The sequence below is a fragment of the Emydura macquarii genome, unplaced genomic scaffold (assembly GCF_026122565.2).
Source record: "Emydura macquarii macquarii isolate MOO-44397 ecotype Brisbane River unplaced genomic scaffold, CSIRO-AGI_Emac_v2 contig_1119, whole genome shotgun sequence".
Classification (NCBI taxonomy): domain Eukaryota; kingdom Metazoa; phylum Chordata; order Testudines; family Chelidae; genus Emydura; species Emydura macquarii.
In genome coordinates this window covers 21,323,902-21,345,087 of record NW_027131256.1, presented here as the reverse complement: position 1 = coordinate 21,345,087, position 21,186 = coordinate 21,323,902, and the positions used below count along the sequence as shown (strand labels likewise).

The 21,186-nt window shown below is 45.8% G+C and overlaps 1 protein-coding gene across 3 annotated transcripts in view; it reads right to left on the bottom strand.

Moving 5' to 3' along the window:
* IGSF3 (immunoglobulin superfamily member 3) overlaps nt 1–18,879 on the bottom strand; it is a 156,662-nt gene extending 137,783 nt beyond the window's left edge. For 2 of the 3 annotated variants that reach the window (XM_067546306.1, XM_067546309.1), the window contains exons 1-2: nt 18,795–18,879; nt 17,414–18,211 (exon numbers count right to left, since the gene is read on the bottom strand). In XM_067546306.1, coding sequence (XP_067402407.1) covers nt 17,414–17,456 — 43 coding nt within the window. In that variant the 5' untranslated portion in view covers nt 17,457–18,211; nt 18,795–18,879. Of the gene's footprint in view, nt 1–17,413; nt 18,212–18,372; nt 18,504–18,794 lie in introns of those variants that run through there. The other variant, XM_067546308.1, reaches the window with a different exon arrangement.
* Between the last annotated feature and the right edge of the window lie 2,307 nt (nt 18,880–21,186).

Below are 21,186 nucleotides of genomic sequence, written 5' to 3'. Positions count from 1 at the left end.
GCATGAAGATCAAGATTTGTCCCAAGAACAAGCTGTTTTCACAACATACACTGTAGTGCCAGATCAGAGTCCTCCCTGGCAGGTGGGACAAACTGTTCCTTAATCAAGGGTCACTGACATTCAAGTTTAAAAGGGATCTCTCAGTTCTCCATTCTAGAAGCCTAACTTCTAGAGAGAACCAGCCTCTTGTCCTGTAGCACTGAGAAAGGAGGCTACCATGGAAGTGTAATTTTTACTTTTGCACATACACACCCAGAAGGGTGCAAGAGGAGAGAAGAGCTGGCCATCAGATTTCAAGTGAAAAATAAAAAATAAGTTCCCAACTTGTATCCCCAACAAGTTAAACTGAACCCTGCAGTGGAGAGAGGACTGCAAAGCACCATCTCCAAGCAGCTCAGTCTCCCCAACAACCTGCTTTCCAATTGGCAGGAGAAGATCAGAAAAACAATGTCATTAGAATGAAGCCTGCCACACATAATGGCTCTCTATCTTACTCCATGTATCTGTCCTGTGAGTCTCTTTGCAACATATGTGCTGGCTTCAGCAATAGAAAGTTCACTTCTCTACCCTGACTGGAATCTATTCTGCCATGCATTTCAGCAGTTTTGACTCATCTCTGATCGCAGAATCTCTGTTGCTGGTGAGATGAGAGACAGAAAAAGCACTGTGGGATTTTTCAAACTCCAAGTAAAATTGGTAACTCACTAGTTAGATGGGGGGGAAAGAAACTCTCTTGGCTGGAGTACATTGCTCTGGAATGATTGAGAGAATAGATATGTATTCCCACAATCTGTTTCTCACACACACAATCTATTTCATGACTTTCTAGGGTTGCCAGCTTTCTGGTTTTTGACCAGAAAGCCTATTCGAAAAGGGGCCCTGGCAGCATCCAATCAGCAGTGCTCCCTGTAAGAGCAGCAATGCTGCTGGAGCCTGGAGGAGCACTCAGGTAGTGGCTGGCTCTGGCATAGACAGGTACCAGTGGCTCCCCCACCCCTGCCTTGCCCCACTCACCCCACCTCCACCCCCCGACTGCAGCTCCTCCTCCTCGCCTCACTTACCTCACCCCCACAACATGGCTTCCCCTCCTCCTCCCCTACTCATCTACCCCTGGAGCGAGGCTCTCCCTCGAACATCCTGCCTCAGTCACCCCATCACCCCCAGAGCTCTGCTTAGCTGGCAGGGGGGAAGGAGGTGGAGAGTGCAGCGAGCAATGGTGTGGAGGGTAGGGGAAGGAGTGTGAGGGTGGGGCCTTAGGGGGAAGATCAGAGGGTGGATGAGATTCTGGCACTCTGTCTCCAGTTTCGGCAAATCAGAAAGTTGGCCACCCTACTTTAAACACAAGCCTTTACCAGGCAACCCATGTCTTTTAACGAGCCAACACCAAGCTGCTGAAAACTCATTAGACCCCACCTTTTACCCTCCCACCACTCTTCCCCCTTTTTGTTTAACCATGCAGCTTCTTGTAGTTAGCATCACTATAATCTATCCAAATCCCCCAAAAATCTCGTATGACCCCCCTCTGCCCTCCACTGCCCACCTAGAAGTGGTGCACCTGGAAAAATCACTGAAACACCAGCCACAGATTAAAACTGAAAAATAAAGAAGGTACAGCCAATTGGTTCCAAGGGGGGAGATTCCAAAAAACAGAACAGTCTCTGTTAAAGAGACTGAAGCTAAGATTTATGAAAACTAATCAGTTCTGAAGTCATGTCATTGCCTCTAGGCAAGGAAGACGTGGTCACATTTCCAATGTGCCGCACTGCCAAGACACAACAAGGTAAGTCATGCCGTGAAAGGGCTTTTATCATTTGGCTGAAACACTACTTAAAAATGCATTTTTGTCCTCATTTTCAATTTCTTTTGAATTATTGCTAAAGTTATACTTTCATAGCAAGAGGTAAAAAATTCCTTTTATGTCATCGCCTTGTTCCAATTAAGCTCCTAATAACAAAAACGTGCTAACATCCATCATTCTGAAACACGGTCCCTGTGTGTTGATGAAAGTGGAGTTCTTGGTAAGGTTAGTGATAGCGTATGGGGAGATTTTGAATAGACCAGTAAAAAAGGCCAAGGACCATGTGACAGTGTATCATACTTGTTGCTAACAGCAGCCAAAACTGATAGGCTTTTCAGCAGGCCTGTGCAGCCTTGGCATGACTAAGCCAGGAGGGGAGGGGAGCCCCTTTATCAACCTTTGCCTCACCCTGCTCTCCCTCCCTGATGCTCTGATGGATGTGCTGGGATTGGTGTTTCAGGAAATGACCAATACACTTAACAGTTTGTGGTAAATAACTGTGGGGTGGGGTCGCAGTTCGTGAGTCCATTTACTGGAACTCAGACTGAACGCCTGCTCGAGTGAGGAATTATGTCCAAAAGAAAGGAAACATCTGGAAAGGAAGGATAGTTGGAAATGATGTTGGGGGAAAAGCTTGACTGATATTGTACAGAAGCATGGTGGTAACGGACCCGGGAAGCCTGGTGCCTTCATTGGCTCCGAAGCCTTCCTACAGCTCCATGAGCAATGGGATGCCTGGATTAGTGCAGGGAAGTGGGGAGGCCCCAGGTAAAGGCAAAGAAGAGAGCTGCATTGCAGGGATTGTGGATGGTAATGATAACATTGAATCAGGAGATAGATCAATCGGAAGATAGGGTGCAGGAATTAGAAAGAATCCAATCTGAAAAGGAGAGGGAAGCAGTTAACCTGAAAGCAGAATGTGATGCTCTCAGAGCTACGTTTCTGACACAAGCAGCACAGATTGTAGGAATGCAGAAGCAAGTATGTGACAGTGAAAGAATCAGTGGCAGCTTGCAGAGGGAAGTGTCTGAGGTGAAGCTGTGAGAGCCCTTTTGAAAGATTCCCAAAGCAAAACCCAGGCAGCTCATGGGGAATGCCAGAGACAAATCTGTGCCCTTAAGGCTCAGTTGGAAGAGCAGAGGGGGATTGTAGCAGCAATAAAAGGGAATCATTGCTGGGACATAGAGTCAGAAGACCCCAAATGGCATGTCCCTTACCCATTGCCCCCATCGTTAACACCTCCATTACAAAGAGGAGTCCTCAGGGAGGAACAGAGGAGCGGGTGGCGACTAGACCCTTCTCCCCAGACTAGGTGAGGGCAATAGGGAAATCAGTTGGCCCACTGAATTGGAACACAGCCTTGGGGGGGATGGTAAGAGTATCTGGCTTGGCTGGATTTACTCCAGCCAATGTGGCAGCTATGTGCAGGGAGTGTATGACCTGCGAGGATTTTGCAGGGCTCCCTTATGATGCAGAAAAACACAAACATCCAGAAGGAAGTAATACATGCCTTTTTCTCGGGAGAAAGCCCCACTGTCATATTTCATCAAGAGAAGCAGCAAACAGGGGGAGAGAGCAGAAAGTTACATAGCCATAAAGAAATTGGCCTGGAGACACTCTGGGCTGACAAATGTCATTAACCCAGACTTTGCAGCCCTTCCTTTTAAACAGACCTTGATCCAAGGATTTCTCCCCCTGGTTCGTATGGCTCTGGTGGGTATAGATTTGGCAAACTAGAAATATTGAGAATGTGGCAAAGCAGGCCTATGAGGTTCAAAAAGATATTAACCCTCCCAAAAGGAAACCTGACAAGGTGGCGACCCTAAACCCTCTGGGTGATCATCTAGAGAAAGGAAAGGGAGACAGATCCTATAAGGGTCTGGGTAAGACCCTGACACATAGTGTGGGGAGTTTGGAGAAGGCTCTCAAAATATGAACCAGAGGAAAAGATAGAGAAACTGCCTACTCCTGAACTTCTAGCAAAGCATGAACTAGCTGAGCATAAAGGAAAAAACCCTAGTGCACCACTGGTTGCTGCCCTATAGGGAGACCGAGCACCCCAATCTCCCTCAGTTGTGGCACAATTAAACACCGATGGGTGGGGGAGGTTCACAGTTTATGTGAAGTTTGCAGGAGGGGCATTCGGACAAAATTTATTGGTAGATTCAGGTGCCACCTATTCTTTAATCAGTACCCAAGACAAGAACCTGTTTGGACCTCCGGCTGGAGTTAAAACCTTAAACGGGTTTAATGAGGCAGAAAGCATTGTTCCCTTTTGTAGGAAAATTCCATATAGTGTGGGAACAAAGGAAAACGAGGGACAATTTGGCCTGATGGATTTGGGTGAGGAAGGAATCCTGGGAATAGACGCTTTGAGGCAACTAAGAGTGCTGGTTGATTTTGCTAACAGGATTTTGTGGGAAATGCCTCCTGACATACCCTGGGAACTTGTGGAGATTTCAGCAAGCTTTCAAATAGCAGCCCTTAAGGCATCTGAAAAACTGGAATGGCCTGCTTGGGTCCCTGAAGTTTTAGCAATTGCAGAAAGACACTGGGAGGTGTGGGCCAAGAATAAAATAGAATGTGGCAGAATTGATGCAGAAATCCTAGTCACAGGCCCTTATCCCCCTCCTCAGAAACAGTACAGATAACCCAAGGAAGCAGAAATTAGTCTAAAAAAAACAATTGATGGACTTCTCAGTCAAGGGGTTTTAGTAGAGCAAACAAGCCCTAATAATACTGCCCTATGGCCAGTCTTTAAGAGTGATGGCAAAACCTGGCGGCTTGTGTTAGACTTTCGCCCTCTTAACCGGGTGATCCCACCACTGGCCCCTGTAGTGACAAAGTATCAGGAGATGATGGCTTCCATTGTAGGAGGGGCCCAATAGTTTTCAGTCTTAGATCTAGCCAACGCTTTCTTTGCTATCCCTTTACATTGGGATAGTTACTATACATTTGCTTTCACCTTTCAGGAGAAACAGCTGTGTTTTGTCAGGGTTCCAATGGGCTGGAATAATGAATGCCCCTATTATCTGCCATGCCCAGGTAGTTAAGATGCGGGAGGGGATGCCTGAGAGAGAGAGAGTGTGATTTCTTGCATGGATGATATCCTGATCTGTACTCAGAGCAGGGAAGAGAATTTGGAGGTATTGGACAGAGTGTTACAAAAGATTCAGGAAACTGGATTTAAAGTCATCCCAAAAAAGGCCCAGCTATGCTCCCAGCAGGTAAATTATTTTGGAGTAACCCTGGGACAGGAGGGGCACTCCACTGACCAACAGAGGGTTGAGTTGATTCTTAAACTCCCAGTCCCTACAGATGTAACTACTCTCAGATCCTTTCTGGGAATGGTTAACTTCTCCCAAGATTTTATTGAAGGGTTTTCAGAAAAGGCAGCCCTGCAGTTTTTAAGTTGTTAAGGAAGGGAGTAGAGTGGAACCGGGGTTCCCAGCAGCAGGAAGTCATGGTCCAGTTAAAACAAGCCTTAGCACAAGCCCCAGCCCTAGCATACCCCCAAGTGGGAGAACCTTTTGTATTACAGCTGGCAACTACAGACAGGAGAATGGGGGCTGTGCTGAGTCAGAATCACAGGACAGGGCTCCGACCTGTAGCATATGCCTCCAAGACCCTAAGTGGGATAGAGAGGGATTTACTCCCTGTGAAAAGGAAGTTTTGGCATTAGGATGGGCTCTGCAACACTGGGAATACCTTGTGGGTTTGTCCCCTGTGCTGTTGAAAACAGCCCACTCCCCAGTAAAATATGTACTCACTGGTAAAATCAACAATGGTCCTGTATCCAGCCCCTGGCTGGCAAAATGTACTCTCTCTGTTAAATTAAAAAATAAATATGGAAAAAATCCCAGTGTTATCCCGGTACCTTATGGTCTCATGAGAGAGAGAGAAGAGCACGAATACCCTGTGCCAGACCCACTGCCTCAGGAGCCTCTGCTCTTCAAGGGAGGGGCTGTTCTACATGAAATACAGGAAAGATCAGATATTATTTGGTTTGTAGATAGTTCTTGTTATTATGAGAGAAGGAAACTGTACACAGGTTATGCAGCAGTAAAAGTACCTACAGGTGAGGTCTTGAGAGGCCAGTGCCTCCCACACTCTGCCCAGGCTGCTGAGATTGTGGCAATTGCCATAGCTCTTGAAAATATTCCCATCACACAAAAGGTAGCTATTTTCATGGACTCGGACTGGGTCCCTCAGTGGAAAAGAGAGGGATGAGGTCAGCAGATGGGAAACCCATAATCCACACTGACAAGTCGATATATGCATGGGCCCTAGCAGGGGCACGGAATACTGTGGTGTATATCTGGGGAAAGTAAGAGTGCACAAAAAGGGAACTGAGGAAGCAAAATGGAATAATCAGGCTGACGAGGAAGCGAAAAGAAGAGCTAGGGATGGAGAATTGTGGCAGTCAAAAGACAGGGATGGTATAGCTTCTATAGCAGCAGCAAGAAAAGGAGACCTAGTGCAAATAGATGTGATAACCCTCCAAAGCCAGGATCCTAGTCTGGCAAAGTTAGTGGAAAAAGGGAAGCACAGAGAGTGGAGAATGAATCCAAATTGATCCTAGCGACAAAAGAGGGGGAAGAAGCAACAGTTTGGGTGGTGCCCACGGCACTGAGAACAGAGATGATCTCCCTAGCTCATGATGGGGGACATTTGGGGTCAGAGAAAACCTTAACTCAATTGCAAGCTGCCGGCTGGTGGCCACACATGAGCAGTGATGTAGAACAGTTTGTAAATAACTGTCTTCCATGTGCAGTCAACAATGCAGATTCCAAGATAATCAAAGGACCTCTGACACATCAAAGGATAAAAGGGCCCTGGGCAAGACTGCAAACTGACTACATTGGTCCACTACCGAGGACAGCAAGGGGCATTCAGTATTGCCTGGTAATCATTGATCCATTTACTAAATGGATTGAGGCAATCCCTAATCGAAATAATACAGCTCAAACTACAGGTCGAGTGCTCACTGAGCAAGTAATCACCAGATGGGGCACCCCGAGAGAAACTGATTCAGACCAAGAAGCTCACTTTATTGGGGAAATTACCAAAGGAATTTGTCAAGAATTTGGAATTAAGCAGAGGCTACATACAGCGGGACACCCTCAAAGTTCAGGTCAAGTGGAGTGGACAAATTGCACTCTGAAAACCGCTCTCAGAAAAGTAGGGAACCAACAAGGGAAGGATTGGGACCAGAGATTACCATTTATTCTTATGTCTATTAGGGGATCTGTAGCATCACATGGAGTAATGCCATTCAAAGCAATGACTGGGAGGGATATGCACTTTCCAGAACAATGGTGGGTAGATGGAACTATCCTCCTCCTCTCTCCACCCCCCATGACCTGCAACCGTGTCCTTACAGACCAGTGGATGCAGTAGCTGCTGAAAGCTGTTTCCTGCACTCACCAACAGATGGTTGTGGCCTTGGGGACCAATATTCAGAAAATGGACAAAAGAATGGGTCCAATCCTAAACCCCCAAGAGTGGCAAATAGGGGACATGGTTATGTATTGATTGGTTTGGGAAAAGGCACACACCTTCAGTCCTTTGTGGGCAGGACCTGGCAGAATCTGTAACAAGGCAAGTCCCACTGTCTATCAGCTAGAAAATCCGGACAGGAAAGACAAGTATATTGAAGTGGTTTCACGCCTCACAGCTAAAATGATGGAAGGAAAACAATCCCAATCAGCCTTAGATGAAATGGCTATCTATTCTCAGTTCTTCAAGAAAGAAAGTGTACTCAGTGGGAGTTAGATAACGACTTGACAACTAACTCCCAGCTCGAAAAATTTTTTACTAAGGTATCAGTGAGTTTAAATAGCTGTTAGCTCTAAATACTTTATTACCTCTTCCCCTTGAAAGGGAGGGGGGGAGGAAGCAGTCTCTGTATGTTTTGTGTTACAGATTTCGAGGAATGGGAGCAATCCCAAGAGAAAGATCACCATCGCCTCTTGCAGGCTTTCGGGACCCTTCAGGCTAACAGTTCCTTGGCGATGGCCTGTATGTAAATGTGGGTAATTGATATAATTGATATAAAAGATATAATCTGTGAAGGTATGAGTGGGGTACTCCCAGTAGAAGTCAGAAGCATTATTTGGGAAAATTCCACACAGACAAAGAGATTTGCAAGCCTGGTGAAAAATGGTAAATTTCACCTATAGCAAGGAGTCAGGAGAAATCATAGTCTGTTTTACGAATGTCAGAAGCAAAAATAAAATGGGCCTTCCCTATTGTGGCTTTAGGTCTCAATGTTAATTAGACTGTAACGGAGCCCATGGCCTGTTTGGAGCAACGTGGCATTGGATGTGAACGCAACACAAATACCCTCCGGCCACAGGGTGTGTGTTTGGAAACCACCGAAGGCAAATGCCACTATGCTATTAACCCTTTTGCTGCTAATAATTCTATGTTTGTGTATATAGGTGATCACTGTGTGTGCGTCTCAGAAGCTGGTGTCCTACGCTTCTTGTTAACTATGTGCATGAAGTAGATTATAATCCTCATGAAAATAAATGTTTTTGTCAGATTGTAGCAATTAGGGGATGTGATTTTGAATTTCAGGTACCTGAACTTCGATATATAATCAGTTAAAAATGATGTATACTTTGTATTCTGCTGTGAAGCCTCTACCTCTTGGGATGAATTTAACTCTTTTACAAACTTTGCTTGTACATTCTGATTTACAGAACCAGCTGCACACTGCAAAACAGGAGGGGCGCAGAGTCATGGTCATAGTGCATCATAAAGCCAATGAAATTAAACGGATATTTGCAAGAATTGATCAGGATCTGGCCTCTCACTGGTGGAAGAACTGTTGGGATAGTCTCCCCACTGGCACAGGAATCTTAAATTTGGCCTTACACCCCACTGTAGTGATCTTGGGGCTTCGAATAGGAGTGGTCCTTTTTACTAGCCTAATGACATGCTGGGTCTGGCACAAAATAAGTCAACTACACATCCCCCAACAGATGAGCCAGTGGGTGCTGCCACCATCGCTCACTCTCCCGGAAAGGAAATATATTGAACTTGTCACCCCTCCCTCAAACGGGAATTAGGTGAAGATAGCTGCTTGTCAGTTGCTGGTCTGGTGTCCTGCGTTTGAGATGCCAACAAGAAGATCATTTGCTCGGTCCTCATCAGGAGCCTTGAGCTTTCCTTGGATCACAGCTCTGGTGCATCCAGAATGAATGTAACAGCAGTTATGTAAAGGCCCCCTTCCATGAAAGGTGACCTTTAAGGAGGGGAACTGTACGGAGAGATTTTGAATAGACCAGTAAAAAAGGCCAAGGACCATGTGACAGTGTATCATACTTGTTGCTAACAGCAGCCAAAACTGATAGGCTTTTCAGCAGGCCTGTGCAGCCTTGGCATGACTAAGCCAGGAGGGGAGGGGAGCCCCTTTATCAACCTCTGCCTGACCTTGCTCTGCCTCCCTGATGCTCTAGTGGACGTGCTGGGATTGGTGTTTCAGGAAAAGACCAATAAGCTTATTTATGCATGCCCTGTGGGAGATGTTTATTCTGGCCTCAGGATATGCAAATTCTGTCAGAACATACCTCGCTAATTAAGTACTCTGGTAACCTTAGGTCTAGCTTTTGAAACTTTTTTTCTTGTCTATAACAAGGATAAATGTGGGAGGGGGAATCTCTGTTTGGACTCAGTGAGTGTGTTTTTTGGATCCTACAACGACAGCTGGAAGATCTGGCCAATCGGAAAGCCATCGCTGTTCCCATTCGAAAGCCACCCCAGACTTCAGTAATTATTAAGGGCTGAGGGTTGTGGTATTTTACTAACCTGTTGCGGAGATGTGTAAGTGCTTGAGCTTAAGTAAAAGTAGACCTTCAAAGTAAGAACCCTCTCATGTGGTGCTTGAGCCTAAGTAAAGGTACAGCTCCATAGTGAGAGCACTGTTGTGTTATACTGTTTCTATCAGTCCCTCTAGCAACTGGACGGCCGTGTCTCCATTTGACTTATTTCCTGATACCACCACTCACAAAGTAAAGTTACCACAAGTTTTGGGTTAGCAGAACCCCGGGTAACAATAGGACAGAACTAGAGATTATATAGAGAGACAAAGTGGGTGGGCTAATATCTTTTATTGGACCAACTTCTGTTGGTAAGAGATAGAAACTTCTGAGCCACTCAGAGCTATTCTTCTTCTGAGCTCTTCTTCAGGTCTGGGAAAGGTACTAGGAGCATCACAGCTAAATACAAGATCGAACAGATAAGGAGTTAGCACATATTTTAAGGGACCATTCAAGCTGAAGTGGCCTGTTAACACCGGTGTTGTCATATGACAAAAAAAGGGGGAGTAGTGTTGTAATAAGTCATAAACCCAGTGTCTTTATTAAGACCAGGATTTTTAGTGTCTAGCAGAGTTGTGAATTTTAGTTCCAAAGCTTGCCTTTTCATGAGGTTGTGCAGAGTTCCTTTAAAGATAAAGACTGAAAGGTCAGACACAGAGTAATCATTTTGTGAAAAATGTTCACCCACCAGTGATAGGGTGTTTTTGTCTTTTTATCATTTTTCTGTGTAAGTTCATTCGAGAACATAGTAATTGTTTGGTTTCACCCACATAGTTGTTGTGCCATTTAATGCACTGGATGAAGTACACCACATGTTGTGATAGGCATGTGTAGGACCCATGGATCTTGAAAGGGGCATTGTGGGGGGCTACTGATCACCATAGCAATGGAGATATGTCTGCAGGTTGTGCATCTTTTGTTCTGGCATGGTCTGATGCTGCTTTGAGTTGGTGTGTCCTGGTCTGTGGGGAGTTTGCCTCTGATGTTGGAGAGGTTGGGGAAATGTTTGAAGGCTAGAAGAGGGGGGTTGAAAGATTGCTTTCAGGAGTGGTCCCCCTTGAGTACGGGTTGTAGTTGTTTGATACCAGTTCCAGTGTGGGGTGGCAGGTGACAAATACAGGTGGGCAGTGGGAAAGGGGTTTTATTTCTGTATTGAAGCAGGTTCTCTGGGGGTATTTGGTGGCCCTGTTCCATGATGCAATCTACTTCTCTGCTGGGGTGTCCTTGTTTGGTGATGGTGGTTTTAAGCATGTTACGTTGTATATCCTGGACTTTCTTCTCAGAGCATGTTCTGTGGGATCTGAGTGCCTGGCTGTATGTAACAGATGATATCTGGGTGTGTTGGTAGTGGTGGTTACTGGATCTGTGAAGATAGGTGGGTGATATGTGGACTTCTTGTATATAGTTGTCTGCAGAGTTCCATTGTTGAAGCTGATTGTGGTGTCTAGGAAGTTGATGCTAGTGTGGGGCGCATTCCAGAGAGAGTTTACTGGATGGGTGGTGGTGGCTGAAGTTATGATGGAAATCTATAAGGGAGTTTAGACTGACTGTCCAGAGGATGAAAATATCATCGATGTCTCTCAGGTACATCATTGGTTTTGTGGTAACATTTGTCCAGAAATTCTTCCTCAGGGTGGCCAATGAAGAGGTTGGCATATTGGGGAGCCATGGCTGTTCCTATGGTTTGGACAAAGTGATTGCTGTTGAATATTAAGTTCATACAAGTGAAGATGAAATGGATGAGTTTGGTGATGGAGTTTGGGGTGGATATCTGAGGGTTGTCTCTTTTCTTATAGATTTTTGAGACAGGCAGTGAAGCTGTTCATTGTGAGAGACTTTGGTGTATAAGGAAGCAATGTCCATGGTGGCAAGGCTGGCGTTCTGAGGGAGGTTGTTAATGTGGTAGAGTTTGTGAAGAAAGTCGATTGCGTCCTGGAGGAAGCTGCCACTTTGTGTGGTGAGTGGTTGAAGGATGGTTTCTCTCCACTGCTGATAGATTTCAGGGACTGTGTAGCTGTCCTAACCACCAGATAGCAACCAAACCAACAGACAAAGAAGGCACCATTGTAGTCCTCAACTGTGATGACTACATTAACAGGGCCAACCCACAACTCTCCAATACCACGTACTATAAAGAACTCAAAGACAACCCCACGCCACAATTTACTCAAGAATATCATCATATCCTTCCCCAAACAACTCCAAGCGAAACTCTGCAACCTCACCCCACATGAACCCACCGCACAGACCTTCACATCTTCCCTAGATACTCAAACAAAGGAATCCAAGACGACCCATCATATCTGGCCATGGCACTCTTTCTGATGGAATATTGGGACTCAGAAACCATCCTCAAATCACTCACCCCAGCTGCAAAATAAACTTCCTCTCCTGGCAAATTACTTTAGCCCCAGTTTATCTGGGAAGGCATTAATTTTAGATTCTATGCATCAAATGCCTAACATCTCCAAACATTTAACCAGAGATCTATTTCTAAACAGCACTGTATGGAGAAAGAGATTGTGAATGCCAATGTCAAAACAAACTTAACAGGTTTGTGTTAACAAAAGCATAGTTAGCAATGTCATATGTATTGCAATTCATTCCAGACAATGACTCGAGGGCCTAAATGCCCTTGGTGCAAGCAGACAAGTCAATCACATCAAAACAGTTGTGTCTGGAAAGCTTTCCCCTTCCTCCCAGACAGCTTTCTGAAACAAGACATTGTTGAGGAGGAGTTTGCAGATTAGAAATTACTTCTCAGACTAGCGTCACTCATTCAGGTTATAGCATGGCTCGTGTCATACCAGTGTGTCTGAAAGAGTTACACATCATTAGCTTACTACTAGACTGAATAGCCTTTGTTGTCTTCTTCCAGGGCAACTATTTACATAGATACCGTGATTTATTCTGTACAGGCAGGAGAGGAGTGCCAGAAAAATTCTCTCTCCCTTTCCCTTCCCCATCTCCCAACCAACTCCTTTCTAAACAGTTTCCTAACTCTGAACATTAAATAACTTTCTAGACACGGAATGGACTGTCTCTCTTCCAAAACACATGAACTATATTCCCCCATCTACCTTTTGCATTATTATTTATTTATCCTTGCAATGTATAACGCACCTGTTCAAAGTGTTCTAGGTACTTGTACAATTTACAGTAAAAAAGTGATGTAATAGAGAAAGCTGCCTTGACACAATGTCATCTACATGTCCAACATGCAAAAACCAAAACCCACTGAATGAAAAGCTTGGGCAAATAAGCAGAATATGCAATACGCTCTAAGGTTCAACAAATTTGATCAAGGCCAAGGGAGTGGGAGATCAGATTCCAGAACTGAGGTCCTTTTACTTAGGATACTTGCAAGAGATGGTCAATTCAGGTACCTCAACTGCCATGGTGTATGTAACACACTGACAGCGGCAACCTCCAAGAGAAATGAGGACTCAAATCATAAAGAGCACTATAGATAAAAGGACTTGAACTGCACTTGGAAACAAACTGGCAGCCAGTGTTGTTTATAGGGCACCAGTACAATACGTTCGGTAAGGGCATGTCTACACCCAAAATGCTGCAGTGGTGCAGCTGCACTGTAATGCTTCAGTGACAACGTGACTATGCTGATGGGAGAGCTTCTCCTGTCCATGCAGTTCACCCACCTTCCCAAGAGGTAGTAGCTATATCAATGGGAGAAGCCCTCCCTTCAACATAGCGTTGTCTACACTGAGGGTTAGGTCAGCATAACTGCATCGCTCAGGGGTGTGGATTTTTCACACATACCCCAGCGATGTAGTTATAGCGCTGGAAGTTTGTAATGTAGACCTGGCTTCTGAAAAGCTCCAAATAGATAGCCTGTATTCGCTGACGCCCAAGCAGTATAGCCCCATCCACTGCAGTAATCCAGTCTGGAGGTGACAGAGACATGGGTGACTGTGGCAAGATCAATGTCTAAGAGCAGCCACAGTGTTGTGGCCACTCACAGATGGAAAAAGCAAGCTCTTGACTTAGACACTCATATGCTTCTGGACATCTAGCTGGCAACAGCGGCTATCAAAATTCTTAGACTGCAAGCTTTGATAACAAGAAATGGGCAACCACCACCTCTGCTATTTTCTCGGATTGCTTCCACTAACCAAACAACATCCACCTTTGTCCTGTGCAGATTTACTTTCAGCCATCTAGCTCTCCTCCAAGCCCTGCTCTCAACCAGGCAGCAGCGGAAAAGACAAGCAATCCTAGATAGCTAGCTCTGCTGAAACATGAGAGTGGAGTGCCAGGAGCATACTGGTGCTATGCAAACCCAACAGTCTAAAAGAGTGACAGGAAAGAACCATGCCTCTACATGAGAAGGGCCTTTGGGGCAGATGAGCAACCCTCCAATACTATCCTGGGACTCCTCCTAGCATTAATCACTGTTTGTTATATTGCACCGTGCTATTTACGGTCATCTGCAGTTTCAAGACCTTTCAGTGGCTCCACTCCCCTCTAAGAATAAAAAAATCACTCATTATTATGTATGAATGAAGAGACGGAAGAGGGAGATGTGTATGTGTATATATTCCTGCAAACATCTGTGTATGTATGTATACCTAAATGTTTGCAATTTACAGCTCCTTGTGCTCACTCACAGATGGCATTCTTGATACTGTAGAAAGTCAAATGTAAGTAGGAAAAACCTCTTCAGAAACCAGTCACCAATAAGAATGAGTTTTGCATTCTGTAGAAACCTATTATATTAATGTTGCCTATATATTACATCAGTTTTTACATCCCTGGAAAAAGCAGGTAAATCTCATAACTACATACAGGATTAGTACTGCCTGACAGAGGTATTAATAGTCTCATTACTGCATGGGGATTATTTACAATATTTGCCCTGGTCCCCTATTTTATACTCAATGTAATTAAATGCCACTTGTTTAAAGCCTTGAATCTGAAATACTGCAGTACATGAAAAAAGCAGCAACAATCTCAGAGAATGACACCCACATGCCAGCGATGGGTTTCCAATCCTCAGTTCTGCAGAGTTATTCTGAATGTGTTAACTAGTTTGTACTTGATTTACTATTTTATATTCGATTGTCCTCAGCTTTTACCATAATCACCTTTTCTTTTTCTTCTCCTTTTTTTTTTTTTTTTTTTGGCACAATTCTAATCGATTTATAAGAGTAGAGAAATATGAACTACACTCTTTTTTAAGTGTACCTCTCACCATAGTATCAGCACTATATATTATGGCACTGACATTAAACAAATAAACAAAAATCACTGGGAATCCTTATTTGGAAATCCAGTTAGAGGATTTGTTACAAAACAAGACAAAGCTTTTGACACCCACTCTACCACCAGTGCTTTATTTGTAATGAAAGAGGTGCCATGGATCAAGCAATTTTTTTACTTTCATAACTGATGCAGCAAGCCCAGAGGTGCTGGGGCTATGAACTGCCAAGCCCTGCCACAAATTAAGCAGCCTTCTCCTCAGTAAAGCAAATCAAGTCTCTAGCTTTCAGAAACACTGCCCTAAAGAATTTTTGAGTAGCCTAGGGCTTTCAGGCAGATCACAAGGCTTCATGGCACTGTCAGATCAGGCGTTGTTAAAAAAACCCCCACCAGTTCAGCAAATACTGTGCAAACAGTTTAAAGAAGCCTAGAACCTGAACTCTAGTGATGCATACCAAAATGGGACTTAGCCAATTGCCCCCTCAAACTGTATGGTTTTTTTTTTTTTTTTTTTTTTTTTAAAGGAACCTGACATGTATGCCTCTACTTGCACACAGAAAGATACCAAAATGCTTTACAAAACTAGATATGCACATAGGATTCTGAAAAGCAGACCTTCTGAAATAGAAGGCAGCAGCTGTTTGATACCTTGGGCAGCTTTTCTACACAACACTGATAGAAAATTAACACTAGATCCAGTTTTAACTGGAGAAGTAGAAAACATAATTCATATTAGCAGCAAGTAATTACCAAGTCGGAATTTGGCCAAGGCACTGGAGGTAACACCTAAACTATTATATATGAGAAGAGTTGTCTGGCTCCGGTGTGTTATATCTGACTCGAAAGGCAGCACCTCTAGCAACACAATGCCCCCTACTGCTATGCTGGGGTATCAGTTTAGTATCGATTTTGAAGGAAGAATAGACAAGCACCTGACACTCTTTACTAGGAATGGGTTATCCAGAATAATAATGTTCTTAATCCAAGAGGATTTAGTTTTCAAGCATGTAAAGCTAACTCAATAAGCAATTTCAATTAATCCATGTTGACTATCAGAACACAATAGATTCAGTTTATATATTATACAGCAGCGTAATCCTGGACAACCTTGAATTCTATGTGTTTTTCCAGGGAGCGAGGAGGAGAAACAACCATTGTTTATCAGAGTTTGAACCCTATCCAAAACCAGTCCAAAGGTTCAGCTCTCTCTTCCGGCAAAGGGAAGATAGCATGAGAGAAACAAAATCAGAGAAGGGGAAGCACAGGTGTGCAATTCAATCAAAAGTGTGGTTTCCAAGCCGTCCTGTACTTGTTTTGCCAGTTCTTAGGACTAGACACAAAAGACGCTGCCAGCTCTGCTTCTTTTCTTTTCCTTCAATAGCTTAGAAACGAACAGAAAATCCTCACTGCCGTAACAGCAAAGGAAGCTTTCACCATTACAAAATATCTCCTTCATGCACATTCATCAGGTTGTGTTTTTTTGTTGTGGAAACAGAGTACTGTGTTTTCACAAAAATCCCAGTTTACTCAAAATGCATTTAGTTAACACTAGGCTAGCCACATGGGCTGTCACAAAGACACATGGGATGTTTCAACTAACTTATATTCAGCCATTCTTAAACTCATAAAGAGATCTTACATTGCTATAGCATCTCTCTTCCAGAAAGACCCCAAAGCAGTTTACAAGACTACGTACATTCATCCACTGACACTTTCACTTGTAGGATGGGACACAATAGCTGTTCAGCTGCGCAGAGCAGTTCCGCAAGACACTTTAAAGGCAGGAACTGAAGAATACTGTACCTAATTGGAATGGTAAGGGGAATTTAGGGAGACAGAGTATAGTTACACAAGTTGAAATTTAGCCAGGAAGCCACCTCCGTTCTTGTAAAAAAAATTAATTTAATGTAATCTCTTAGAACCATAGGTGAGGAAGACTTTGAATTTATGTTTTTACATCCAACAATACAGCCTACCCCACCAAAGCACTTGCTCTGTACTAACTATGAGAGCAAAGTACTACCTACTTATTCACCAACACTTAAGTTTCCATGCAGGTATCCCAGGCCAATATGGACCAGGCTCAAATCAGCTTGTCAAAATCAGACAAGCCAAGTTCAGAGCCAGAAATGGTACAGCTACAGGCACGACAGAACAGAACCATTCAGTGTTCCCAGTGTTGCACAGTCTGCAAATTCTGAATGGGTCCCAGTATACGGGTATCAAGGAACATCTTTTTGTTCTGTGTTTGCATAGCACCAGCCCAATGGGGTCCTCGTCCATGACAACGATTCCTAGGTGCTATGGTAATACAAGTAAAGAATAGAACTAATTTGTTTAATGCTGAAAAGGCCTTAGATATTTTTCTCCCTCCAACTCCAGCAATAGCAGGTGCTATTGCATTTCTTTCGGAAAAGCACTGGGTACCATCTGCCACTTAGAATCTCTCAGGAAACTGAATGTGTGTGATAAACCCATATGCAGTATAAAAATGCACTGCTAGAAAAAGAAATGAATGGTGAGTCAAACTTTTTTCACAGATTATTGACATAGATAGGCATCCACTTACCCAGCAGCAGAAGAGATGTCAGCTCTTGCAGAAGGCACCTCATCTTTGTAAGAGTGAAGATAAAAGGGCAGCTCTCTTTCCCTTCCTCTCTCACCTATTCTTTTACCTTCAGCTGTCAGACACCAAGTGTATTTCCAGAAAAATATTTTGTTGGGAGTGGAAGTACAAGGTTGGAGGTAGGATTGGAAGGGGAAGAGGGAGAGAACAGAAAGGAAAAATAAGTGAGAAGAGGGAAGACTTAGTGGGAGGGGTGAAAACGTCCTCAAATGCTAATGTTTCCAAATTGATGCTGCTGCTTTCCAGATCCTGACACACAATGTGCCTCAATGTCTTCTTTGATTTTTCCCAGGTCCAGTGGCCACACTAGTTGTGGATCCGTTGCTTTCAGATTAGTCGTCCGGGGAAGGGGAAGAAAAGGGGCTAAAGAAATCCTTTCATCTACTCAGGCTGGTAATGCTAGATCCTCCTCCCAGCCAACATGGAAACATTCCCAGTGCCTCCCAGTACAGCTCCCAATAAACAGTCAGTTACCGTCCCCTCTCAACTGAAGATATAATAGTGGGGTGTTCAAAACCTCTGGCTTCCACATTACAAGAGAGAGTCAGAGGCGGCGTCTTTGCTTCTCCAGCTGTTTCCTTCCCTGGGGTGGCAGCGTGAGCGGGGTCCCGATCTCCTCCAGCCACCAGCCTGGCTGGGCTGGGGTCGGCTCTGCCGGGATCGTCCCCTCCGCAGCAGCTCCTGTTCCGCCTGGGCTCGGCTCTTAGCTCAGCTCATCGCGGCTCGTTCCCGGGCCCCCCCCTGCGAGCAAAGTTAGCCAGGCGTGAGAGGCGGCGGGCGGCGTTTGGACCGGGAGGGCAGCGCCCCGCCGAACCGAGCGAGCCCCAGGGGTGGGCAGGGGGCAGAGGAGATGCCCGCGCTGCGCCGGGCGGAGCGGAGAGCCCAGCCCGCTATTGTCTCACCCGCGCGGCTGGCTGGGTCTCCAGCGGGACTAATTCAGCGGGAGGAGGCGCTCCGGACGGGGCGCTCTGCGCAGGGGGTGGGGGGAAAGGAGCCGCCGCCGCCAGCCCCCTGAGCGCAGCCCGGGCAGGACCAGCGGCCCCCCTCAGCCCCCGCTGGCTCCACTGCTCCGGAGCGGGCTGCAGGCAGCAGCTGGAGAGGAGAGGAGAGGAGCCGCCCCCCCGCAGCCGGCGCACGCCCCACCCCTGACCCGCCCCACGTGCACCCCCGGGCGCAGCCACCACACTCAGCAGCAGCAGCCCGGTGCCTCCCCGCCCCTGCTCCAGGTGCCCGGGCTCCCTCCGCACGTCGCAGCTCCGCGGGCCCTACTGGGCCGCCCCTACTGGGCCGCCCCTGCCAGAGGTGGGGCCGCCGGGGAACTCACCTGCCCCGCGCCCTTCAGCCGGCACCGCCTCGCAGTCGCTTCCATTCTCCGCTCCGAAGGCGGGGGGCGGGCGCTTCCTTCCTCTGCGCCGGGGAACTCCTCCCTCCGCTCCGCCCTCTGCCCCCTGGGCTTCCCGCTCCCCTCCGCCCTGCCCCGCCTACTCCCTGTCCCTCCCTCTCCGAGCCGCACCTTTGCCCTCTGGCCACCGTGAGCACCGGCCCGGGGAGACTCCTGCTCCTCCTCGCCAGGCTCATGCCGGGAAGCAGCAGGAGGGGATGGGGGTTTCTCCCCCTCCAGTAGGGAGGGAAGGGGAATGCCAAGGGGTTGAGCCAAGCCGGACACACCAGTAACTGCTTTTTGAACCAGTGTAGTGCAGCCGGGCTGCCATACTCTGGTTTCAGCGCTTAAGACTGTAAACCAAAGCTGTGCCGTGGAGAGAGTGAGAGAAGCATCCCATCCCCCCCCCCCCCCTCCATCTTCAGACTTTATTCGTGAGTCAGAAAAGCCAGAGTTTTAGGAACACAGCAGCCCCAGGCTGCCACTTTTTATCTTCGCAGGACAAATGCAGGCCTCGCCGCCTTGTGATGTTGAAGTTGCAAGGTTGTGGCAGCGGGTTGTGACATTTCGACACCTTGGAATGTTGCATGGAGACAGCCCGGGTGTTGTGTGGAAATGCCACTGCGACACGATGATGTTTTGCAGGCTGGGAAGTGATGTGGGTACTTGTTACGAAGGGCCACGCTTGCCAGATATGTATCCTCCCACCCTACACAGAGGTAGCTGGGATGCTGCCCAGACAGTCAAAACTAAAATATTTAAATGCTAGAAATACTTCATCAATCCTCATCCATCCAGCCACCGCTATAGCCACAAACACAGCATCATTAAAAACACACGCCAGAGAGCCCAACTCGGGTACTGACATTAAAAACATCTTTGCAAAGAAAAGCTCTCAAAGGCTTGTTGATTAAAGGGGGGAGGTAAAGGCCTAAGCACATGCTCCTGGGGAGCAGCTTCCACTCTGAGGGCTCTGATCCCACAATGAGTTCCTCATAGGCAGACTTTCTTACCTGCACAGATCCCGATTCACCAAGATGGGACTTTGCACGGGTGCATGGGTCCACCCCACAGCACCAGTTGCAAAGTGAGAGCTCTAGAGACAAATCACAGGGAAACCCCTAAGGGCTCATTGAGACTACAAATACAACAGGACATGTCCAAACCTCTAGCCTGGTTATATAGCACCATTCTTTGTCTACACTACAAAATGGAACTGGTTTCCCCAACCTGGCTGTATTTGTAATTGAACCAATTCCTGGGGCATGATGGTAGTGCCACTGAATTCAATCAGCAGCTTAAAGTTACGCCCGTGCATATGTGTTTGTAAGATGAGGCATTATTGTGCATCAAAAACTGGCAAGCCCAGAATGCAGGGTAGTAAGACTAGTATGGAACAAAAAGGGCTAATTTTATATTTGCACTTAAGACAAAGGATTAATATGAGAAGTGAAAAGTGGATAAGGAACTGGTTAAAGGGGAGACTACAAAGGGTCGTGCTGAAAGGTGAACTGTCAGACTGGAGGGAGGTTAGTAGTGAAGTTCCTCGGGATTGGTTTCAGGACCAATCTTATTTAACATTTTCATTATTGACCCTGGCACAAAAAGTGAGAGTCTGCTAATAAAATTTGTAGATGACACAAAGTTAGGAGGTATTGCTAATATAGAGGAAAACCCGAGTACCATACAAGATCTGGAAACCCTTGAAAACTGGAGTAATAGAAATGGGATGAAATTTAATAGTGCAAGGTCATGCACATAGGGACCAACAACAAGAATTTCTGCTGTAAGGTAGGGACATACCCAACAGAGCAGTGGAGAGACCTGAGTGTATTGGTTGATCACAGGATGACTATGAGCCACTAACGTGATGCAACCCTGAAAAAGACTAATTCGATCCTAGGATGCATCATGCAAAATATTTCCAGCAGAGATAGGGAAGTGTTAGTTCCATTATACAAGGCTCTGGTGAGATCTCTGGAATTCTGTGCAATCTGGTCTCCCACATGTAAGAAAGATGAATTCAAACTGGAACAGTTGCAAAGAAGGGCTACTAGGATGATCAGAGGAATGGAAACCCTACCTTATGAGAGGAGACTCAAAGAGCTTGGCTTGTTTAGCCTAACCAAATGAAGGCTGTGGGGAGATATGGGTGCTCGCTATAAAATCGCCAGAGGGATAAATACCAGGGAAGGAGAAGAGTTAGTTTAAGTGGCAATTTGGACACAAGAACAAATGGATATAAATGGGCCCTCAAGAAGTTTAGGCTTGAAATTAGATGAAGGTTTCTAACCATCAGAGAAGTGAAGTTCTGGAACAGCCTTGCAGGGGAAGC